This window comes from Euwallacea similis, chromosome 14, assembly GCF_039881205.1.
Source record: "Euwallacea similis isolate ESF13 chromosome 14, ESF131.1, whole genome shotgun sequence".
Classification (NCBI taxonomy): Eukaryota; Metazoa; Arthropoda; class Insecta; order Coleoptera; family Curculionidae; genus Euwallacea; species Euwallacea similis.
Window position 1 is genome coordinate 42,477 of NC_089622.1, and position 9,934 is coordinate 52,410.

The 9,934-nt window shown below is 33.2% G+C and overlaps 1 protein-coding gene across 2 annotated transcripts; it reads right to left on the bottom strand.

The window, feature by feature from the left end:
* Positions 1 to 758: 758 nt before the first annotated feature.
* Positions 759 to 9,061, bottom strand: LOC136413494 (putative leucine-rich repeat-containing protein DDB_G0290503). Of its 2 annotated transcripts, none has more exons than XM_066397078.1 (17): positions 8,924 to 8,966; positions 8,749 to 8,869; positions 8,334 to 8,486; positions 8,128 to 8,282; positions 7,895 to 8,060; positions 7,397 to 7,565; positions 7,140 to 7,334; positions 6,873 to 7,083; positions 6,644 to 6,771; positions 6,349 to 6,528; positions 5,146 to 5,389; positions 3,136 to 4,753; positions 2,920 to 3,049; positions 2,716 to 2,798; positions 2,201 to 2,383; positions 1,826 to 2,035; positions 759 to 1,351 (listed from the first exon to the last, which is right to left on the bottom strand). In XM_066397078.1, the coding sequence occupies exons 1-17, from the start codon at positions 8,952 to 8,954 to the stop codon at positions 1,180 to 1,182; spliced, it is 4,149 nt and encodes a 1,382-aa protein (XP_066253175.1). In that variant the 5' UTR covers positions 8,955 to 8,966; the 3' UTR covers positions 759 to 1,179. The 2 variants fall into 2 exon arrangements, with proteins under 2 accessions (XP_066253175.1, XP_066253176.1); XM_066397079.1 differs by having other exon boundaries at positions 760 to 1,351; positions 7,002 to 7,083; positions 8,924 to 9,061.
* Positions 9,062 to 9,934: the final 873 nt, after the last annotated feature.

Below are 9,934 nucleotides of genomic sequence, written 5' to 3' on the forward strand. Positions count from 1 at the left end.
CGAAAAAAGAGTCAGAGCCTTTTTTGGAATTTGGAATTCCATGCAGGGTGTCCCGGTTTGTTTCAGACAAATTGATATGAAAGATAGACCTCATTCTTTTAAGTAAAAAAGTTCATATAAATATAGGTCCGATTTCGATCGGTAACAGAATTACAGTGTGTTAAAATTCAAGAAAAAAAAAGTTTTTATTTCTTTTTATTGGACCTACTACAGATAGACCCTTCAAATTTTATATGCATATTAGATAATAGATGTTGCTTAAAACGAAAATAAATGTCTTCCAATTACTATACAGAGTATTGCATTTTTCAAGGTTTTGGTTTATAAAATCTTTTAAAATAATTTACTCATACGCCACTACTAAATTTTTATATATTTTTTAACTTTTCCTACCTATTACTTAAATTTTGACTCTCTTAGTTCCATCTTCTTATAAATTAATTAATTTATAAATTCAGTCAAATCTACAGACGTCAAGAAGCTTATATCATTTTGACATTTCATATTAGTTTAACTATCAAAATAATGTTTTTTCACTACATTGAACTACCTTTGAAAACATTTGATTTCTTTTAAATTTATTCTTTAAAATATAAATTCTGTGTATTATTCTTTTTTTAGTGAAAAAGCAATTACAAACATGTAGAATAAATAATACATTTATATTCAATTATTTTAAATATTTAAATATTTTTTAGAAATAACATTTGCAAACTTATTTTTTTAAAGAAAGTGTTCGAAGAATCCCACGTTTTGTTGAATACCCAACAGACATCTTCGAATAATCGCTTGTCTCACAATAAATAATTGTTGCGATGTAATCGAATTTGCTGCATTTTGAATTCTTAGCAATAATTCGTCACGTGTATTGATTGATGTGGCATAAGCCTGATTCTTTACCGCTCCCGAAATGAAAAAATCCAACGGTTTTAAATTATAAGAGCGCGGTGGTCATTCTACAAGGCCACCCCTCCCAATCAACCTGTTTTGATAAGTTTTATTCTTTCCGAGATCCTTTCACTATCCATAAAAACTTGCCCTGTATATTGGGGCTTCTAGTTAAAAAAATATCTCTACGATTGTACAGCTATAGCTCACTGGTAGCATTAAAAATAACATTGAACATTGGCGATAAAATATATTGTAATTTATAGTGAGATAAGTTATTTAATGCTATATTTACATTGGAGGTTCTCCTATGTTGATTCGTTTAACTCCACTATCAAAGGGACAATATTTATCATCTTCGGTCATCATTCGACAGGTAAAGTTGATTGCCATGCTTATGCCAAATGCGAAAAGTGCGATCGCTAAAATGCCTGCCCCTCCCATTACACAGCTGATGAAGGGTCTGAAACAAAATCAGATTTTCCTAAAAAGTCATTAATTTGATGTCCTACCTTGTTTCCAAATGTTTATGGGGGAGCTTTTTATGATGTTGTTTCATGGATGCTCTTTCTCCCCTTGATAATGTCGGATGAGTGTTTGCGTGCAAGAAAGTACAACCTTCTGCACTGAAATGCATTCAGAAGGTAGTTACTTTCCGCACGTTTGAAAGAAAAAACAAGTTTTCTTTGGCCTGCATACAAAATAGAGGTTTCCTTCCGCAATTGTGCAAAGAAAATTGCACTTTTACTCCTTAAGGAAAAAAAATATTTCCCTCTCTACTCATCATAAACATACAATAGTTATTTACTATACACAAAAGGAACACTACTTTTCCTCTCGCAAATTATTTTCGCCCTCGATGTAATATCGTATATAAATTATTTTTTAAATAATCACTATCATTCCTTCTTTTCACATAACTTAAAAAGCTCTGTACCTGGATTTATTACGTAAACGTTCATTCTCATGGCTTAACAACGCGCAGTAATTTATCAAGAATTTACAGCAACGTTCCATCCTGTTCTCGCAAATAAGGGCGCCTATTTGACTAGCGCATTGAACCACTGCTTTTAGTTCCAGCTTCACTTCTTCTAGTAGCTCATACACTGGAACAATCGGTTCGAGAGTTTCAATATATAGATGATTTCTAAAAGAAATTAACCAAAGGATTTGGGGGGTCTGAAATGATTTCCAACAGAATTTGTTAATACAATTTTCATTGGCTTTTGAATGCTTTAGTTGGCAAGTTTAAGTAATTTTTATGTACTATCCTAGAACTGATATAATTAAATCTAACAAATTAAGTCTATACCTTAAACGATACGATATATCTGAAAGCAGGTATAAGAGGGCCTTATACTGGTTTCTATACTTTTCAGTCTGGTTATCGATACTTCGAGAGACATTACTCGAATTGTTGCTCAACCACAACATTAAAGCTGTAGCTATTCTCTCTAATTCTTCTTTTTCGCTTTCGTTCCCTTTAAGTTGTTCACTGCAGACAAAAATGCATTGTTTTGAAGTTTATTAAATTTAATAGGTCTTAAATACGTGGTAAAAAGTATTCGAAATGACCAAGACAAAAATGACCAGTATGATCGATAAAAGACAATTAAAATTTTTGTTCTCTGAAATTTCTAATTTTTGGGTCCACCTTGATGATATCTTCAATACGAACCTGAATTGTTTTTTCGTAATTTTCAGTGAGCATTTAATACAAAACTAACGATTTGCAATGTGCAAACTGAATTTGTAGTTCACACACCTCTAATAATATCCTTTTGATTTGCTTAGAAGTTGATTTAGGCAAATGTTCATAAAGCTTACCCCATTTTAGAGCAGTTAAGACCTAGTTCTTCAATACACTCAGCAAAATTACTTACATCCAGGGCAGGCACTTCCAAAACAGTCTAAAAAAAAACAGTTATTTTTAAACTTTCAAGCGAGAAAGGGGAATTTATAACAGGAATGTAATTTTCTACATCTGCCACAAATTAGAACGAATTTGCAAATGATATAATTATTATTTACTTCACTGTTGAGTGTGAATCTCAGTTTGGTGGATAAATTCTGGTTTAATGTAGTTGAATCCAAAAGCTCTGCATCTAGAGCAGAATCCCGACAGTCGGAAACATTTACTAATGCAACTGCCTCGTTCCCGCTATATGAACAGAAATAAAAAAATCGGCTTCATTGTGTGATAATATCCCACAACAAAGTTAATTTCAATATTAAACACCAACTTACCACTTAACTTCAACATCCACATCCCTAGTAACCTGTACACTAACTTCTACGGTTTTCTTAGCTTCCAATTCAAGATTCAACTGATCTGCTGATGTCGATACGTTCTTCATTAGCGAAGCAAATTCGGCGTTCGCTTCACATCTAGAATCTTGCTCGCGATTACTCTGCATAGCTAATTGACTTTTCTCTGCTGTGACCCGTTTTAGCTTTTCTTCTAAATCATCAATTTTGTTTTGTAACTTATCGAGTTTGATCTGTTGCTTGGAAAATGAACTTTTCTTGGTGTTCTTCTGATGGCTACACACGGAAGCTCGCATCTTTGATAGTTCAGTTTTGAAATTGTCATTCTCCAGAGCATGCTTTGAACAGCTCAATTGAAGACGAGAAATCTCACAATTTAAGGTGTCTTTTTCGACTTTCGATAGCGCCACTTGTAATACCAATTCGCTATTTTGACTAGTAAGTGTTTCCACTATTTCAGTTAAGGCACGTTTTTGCTCTTCTAGCTGAAATTTTGAGGCTTGGATGAGAGGCAGTTGATCTAATAACGAAGCACATTCTGTCTTTCGATCGTCAAGCTCTTTTTGTAATTCTTGTATTTTCTGATCAGTCTCTCCAAGTTTTAAAGCTAATTTAGCATTTGCTTCCTGGGCGTGACTCGAACTTTCGATGAGAGCAGAGTATTTCTGAGTTACTTCTTCCAATTTGTTGAATAGAGTTGAATTCCGTCCGTTTTCAGCGTCTAAACGAGTCTTAAATTCGTTTTCCATCCGAATGATCTCTGCCTGTTTTTTTTCCAGATCCTCTCGCAAAGTCCACATTTCCTCAGTAAGTTTCTGATAGCTCTGATTACGCTCCTTTATATCTTGAGTAAGAAACCCGTTTTTTTGAAGTTCTTGGTTCAACTTTTCTTCAAAGTCTTTCATCATTAAAAGCCGATTTAGCGACTCTTCTTCAACTTTCTTTAATAGAAAATCTTTTTCTTTTATAATATCTACAATTCGCATTGTTTCTGCAGATGAACTATCATATTTCTCTACACTTTCTTGCAGTTTCGTATCCGTTTTAACCTCACTATCAGCCAATGTTTGCTTTATTTGTAGCAACTCGCTATCGACCTCCAAATATTTCTCCCTCAAGTCTTTTAGATCCTGAGTGAGTTCTTTGTTTTTAATAATTTCATCGTCAAGTTTGCAATTTAGTTCTTCTAAAATTCGATCACTCTCAGCTTTTATTTTGATAAATCCTGCGTTTATTTTTAAACCGGTTTCATCTGTTTTCGAAGTGGAATCTTGATTTGTCAACGTATGTTTTTCAAGAGCGGCTTTGAGCCGTTCTATATCGTTCTCATATTGTTTGATTACTTCTGTTTGCTGATTAACTTGCTCTCTCAAAGCAATACAAGTCTCCACGACTTCTTCTCTTTTTTGCTTACAAATTTCTAAAAATTTGCACAATATTCCATTTTTGTTCAATTGGGCATCGTGCACGAGAAGCAGGTTGCTGTAGTTTATATTTAACTCATTGTTGGATTGAATCAGTTTATTCAATTTTATTAATTTGCTGTGTAAATCATGTCTCAAGGTCTTGACATTCCTCCACAAAGTATTGTTTACACCTGAAGCACATAAAGAAACGATATAGAATTGATAATTAAATTTAAATAATTTTCTGAACAGTTGTTGCTCCATTAAAAGTATGTCAAAAATTTTATAGTAAATTCTTCTTAACCTATTGTCCGAATGAAGGGAAAACGACTTCCTAGTTCTTTGAGAATTTCAATTATCTTCTTATCAGCGTACTTAGGAACAGTAAAGTGGAAAAATAGAAACTCATACGTAACATTTTTTAAACGCTGGAATAAACCGACCTCGAAAATCGAAAGCCTGTGTAGTCATTACAAAATTAGGAAAAAAAAATCACTTAAACGGGGCAATAGATTTAGAAGTTATTTAGCATCAGATCTGTGGCATATTTTTTATGATGATCCAGGAGTGCTGATTTACCCACCTATACAATTGGAAAGTTCATTTTTAAATCTTAAAACAGTGTCAATTTTGTCTCCCAGATCTGACTCGGCTTTAACCAACTTAGCTCTTAATATCTCATTAAGCTTTTTCAGCTCTTGAATAACAGCATTTTTACTAGAAAGGTGAAAATGTATCACCTCAGCTACGTTTTCTGCATTATAAATAATTCTTAACACATTACTCGTTTCAGGCTTAGGGCCCACCACTTCCATATTTTGGGTTTCCTGTTGTAAAAACGTAATTTTAGTTATAAGAGGTTAAAATCATGGCGATAAATTGATTGTTCAAACCGAATTAGTTTTACTTTAAGTGATTAACTTCAACATGATTGATTTTTTGATTTTCCTCTTGACAAGCGCTTTTCTAGAAGAAAGGGGGTTGCGTTTTCTAACGTTAACGCTCAATTCAATCATTAAATTAATTTCACTAATAGACGATTCTGAATCCCAACTTAAATTCAATGTCTTAATTGACTGTTTTTCTTCTTCAAAATTAGGTACTATTTAAGATAATTGGATAGTAATTAGGAACGGCTAAAAAAGATTAATGGACTGCAGCGAAGAAGCATATCCGTCTTAGGTACAATTTAATTGTTTTTCCAATGACTATGGGAAACCGAAGAGGATCTGGATAATTTTTAGAAAAATGCAACACGAATATGAAAAAATAAATGCTACTAAAGAAACTATAACTCGTTTATAGTTTAATTTATAGAAATTACTGTTTCCTTGAAAATGAACATTTGAAAATTTGTAATAATTTAAATACCGTATGGGCACTCTGCGGTGCCCTGTGATTCCCTTATTCCCATTTACATCTTACATAATTTTCAGGTTATTTTCGTCACTACTACCTACTAAATTTAGCGTCACAAGAGGAACTGGAGGATCGTCCAATCCATTAAATTTTCACACAATTAATTTATCTTAATTTTTGTCAATAGAAAACTTTGGTTACACACAGCTCCAAGAAGTTAATTCTATTTAAGGACATCACGAGTTCCAGAGTGGTGAAGGTAGATAAAAAGAACTTCTAAAAGCAATACTGCGATAGTTCGCCGATGAGAAATGATTTCTTTAGTAGGATTTTTTTAACACATCCAGACTTTCGCTACTATCTTCTACGTATTGTCCCCCTTTCTTCTAGTACTAAAAGAAAAAAGGCGTCTTAAACCTTCACGTACGAAATGCTCATTCTTCGGATCTTGTGAAACTTCATCCTGTTGTTCTAAAACTCTACTAATTCGTTCCATTATGGCTAATAACGTCGATTCCGCCTCTATTTTTTCCATTTGTAATTGTTGCATTTGTTCTTCCAAAGTCATATTTTGAGCAGCTTCTTCAACAAGATATTTCATGTCAGCCTGAAAATGTCAAAATTGCTACTTATATAATCAGCTAGGAAATGCACCGTTTTATGTAATGATTGCGAGGGATTCCACAATACCAATATCTCAAATATAATATTTGATATTGCACCTCAAACATTTCTTCTTGCAATGGGTGCAGATTTACATTTTCCTCACTTCGCCAATCAAATGCCTCTGAAAAGGACTGATTTATATTCCTGGTATTGACTTTCTCACCTTCCCTTTGACGTTCACTTGCTGAAAATGTCAAATCAATAAAATCTGAACGTAGAGCTGAAGTCCTTAGACAAAACCACCTGGCCTCTATCAAAAACACCCATTCCCCATTGAAGACTTACCAAGGAAATCCTCAATGGGATTTATAACTTGCGGTAAATTATCTGCAAGGTTAAATGACCCCTGCTTCGATAATGGTACTGATTGACCTTTATATTGGTGGCTTTTAAGAATGTTACAAAAAAAATTACCTAAATTGGTTTCAGAAGAACTGGAAGGTTTGGATTTGGTATTCAATGCGCTTTTTAAGGTCAATTTTTGATATTTGAGCAGCTGAAAATATCAAATATTTTGTAGAAACTTTTACATTCAGCAAAGCATTAACTCACTTCGTTCTCATTCGCCAATTGATCAACTATGTCTTGTAGGTCACTCATCTTACATTTTAGCCCTTTAAGCTTCTTAGTGAGCTCATTTATTTCTTGTTCCTTCGTCTCACATTCAATCTTTACCTCAAATACTTCCTTCAAATAGTCTTGATTTTGCTTGAAATATACTCCAACTTCCTTTTCAAGCTTCAATTTCTAAACCAAATAACAAAATAGAGCATTGGAAGCTTTAGTTTTGTTTAAAAGCAAATGCGCACCTCATTCTCAATTTCAGTTACCAATTTCTTGTAGTACAAACTATTTTTCTCTGACTGACGCAAGTTCTGTTTCATATCAATAAATTCTTTTTTTATATTATTGAATTCCTCTTGTAACTCCTCATTTTGCTTTATATCTTTATGCAAATGCTCGTTAACTAATTGTTCCCTATAAATGGCACTAAGCTTTACAACTAAAGTGTGATTCGTGTATACCCAACATGCACAGGTAAAGTTCAAAAACATTCTTTTCTGCGGGATACATACTACAATTCAATCAAAAATTTTTATGGGTTATACAACCGTGGCCCGATAGTCAGTGGAACAACATGTATGTCAATACGTGGTTGCGATACATGGTACTGTGCATACAGGATATATATGAATTATCTTTAATATTTATTCAATGCTAGCAAATCAATGTAATAAAGAAATGACAGTTTGGTCAATCAATAGGGAATGAAAGAAATAACAAAAATATTATCTAGAAATACCTACGCATGTAACTGCCGATTAATCTTCTCCAAATCCTGCTGCAGTTGTTCGTTCTGATCCTCTGATAGAGAAAGCTGATACCTAACCGAAACTAATTCACTTGATAATTTGGAAACCTGATGTTTCAACTTCTTTATCTCTTCTTCTAATACTGTCGAATCCTGTCCCACTAGTAACGCGAAAAAAATCAATTAAACCTAGATGAATCGGTTTATATGCTCTTCACAGCAACCCACCAGAATGTTCCAATTGACTTGAAGACAAACTATATCCAGAAATATTGGAAATATTTAGTAAATCTTTGCACTTTAAAAGCTCATCTCTTAAACTGGCTCTAGGGGTAGAATGTTTCACGGGCGAATGTTTATCATCTGATAAAAGAACTGAAGCGCTAAAAGATAAAATATTGATCAAGAACCCTTGTGATTCCAATTAATCTAACCTGGGAATGTTGTCCATCTCAGGCCCAGCTTCAGAAGATTGGGTGGTAAGTTTGTGACACCAACCACTCATAACTTTAAAGAATTGATCATTAGTTACAAATACATCTTTGCATTCAGGATCCAAACTGCTTTTCAGGTCATCTAAAGCACGCCTATAAAATAAAATCGCTGGATGTAGAAACTCATAAATTATTACTTGTTAGGCAAATTTTTTTCCAAATATCAATAAAAATAAAACAGTTGAAATGCAGGGTGTGCGAAATAAAGTGAGTTCAGTGGTGATAGCTGATGAAAATAAATGAAAAGATAAAAATGAAAAATAAATAAAAATCTAGATAATTTATTGTGAGCTTAAGAATGAAGTATTTCACAATATTTCTTGTATTATCGAATTTCTTAGACAATGGTACTTACAGGTTTTCTGGGAGATATGGTTGAATGTACTCAACCAGCTTTGAAACATGTACAAGGCCAGTGTTTTGAGTATCACATGCACTGAATATTAGCTGTAATACATCAACTGTGTTTTCCTCACCTGCAACTTAGAAGAATTATGTGCATATCACATTTCCTATTCTGAAGGGCTTACCATCGTGTGATGTGTGAACAGGGTCCATCATTCTTAAAATCACCTGGGTAGCTTTAAAAAAACTTATTGCTATAGGTACATACATGAATAACTTTTTGGATATAATTTTAAATAGGCAAAGAATCTCACTTTAGTTTACACACATATCTACACACACACACACACACATTTAATGCTCTTTCATGCACATTTATTTAGAACTTACTAGATTTAAAAAACACCCAGGCAGACTCAAAAATACCATTAGACATAGACGGTACAGTGTCCTGCCTACCAATTCTTATCAGATAAATTTCTTTAGAGAAAAAATAGGTACTTGACCTTAAAATTCATGTTTCTTTATCTTTCAAAGGATTCAACCAAAAGAAAGGTGCATCAAATACTCTGAAAGGGGATCTTAAAGCATTTCCCATTGGAAAATTAACAATTGAGGCTTCTACAAGCAAATGTGTTAAACACCCAAGTAAAAAATGCATTAATTTAAAGTTATAAAATTGGTACATAATGATGAAGCTATATGGTAGCAAAATAAATATAGGAATGGAAGAGTGAGAAGTATATACACCTAGTTCTCATGGGTTTGTGTATTATGTTCAGTGCTGTTACTTTTTTTGTTAAAGGATCTAAAGTCGTAAGTAGAAAAACGTTTTACCACATAGCTACCCAAAAATAGCTAAAAAGTGCAATTTCCTATACAGGGTGATTTATGGTTCGCCATCAAACTGAATATTAAAAAAATGGTATGGTCTGGTGGCCCATCATGTTACTTAGTGAGATGGCTCATCATACTATAATATCAAAAAATATCAAATGCATTGGAAAAGGACTTTGCTCCATGTTTCTGTTTCATGATACATATGACACACAATATAAGATACCAGATGCACTTGGAATTTACTCATTTTTTTCATTTCATGGTCAATTATATCATAGGATGTCAGGTGCATAGCTTAGTCTTTATTCCACTTTTCCATGGAAATTATTTTACTGGTAAAATTAACAGTAGTTTGA

What these genes read in the sequence shown, in the direction of transcription:
- LOC136413494 (XM_066397078.1), bottom strand. Translation starts at nt 8,954, where the DNA reads ATGATGGACCCTGTTCACACATCACACGATG. An exon ending in ATTAATCGGCAGTTACATGC is followed by an intron (nt 7,566 to 7,894) that starts GTAGGTATTTCT and finishes TGCCATTTATAG; the next exon opens with GGAACAATTAGTTAACGAGC. An exon ending in TAACTGAAATTGAGAATGAG is followed by an intron (nt 7,335 to 7,396) that starts GTGCGCATTTGC and finishes TATTTGGTTTAG; the next exon opens with AAATTGAAGCTTGAAAAGGA.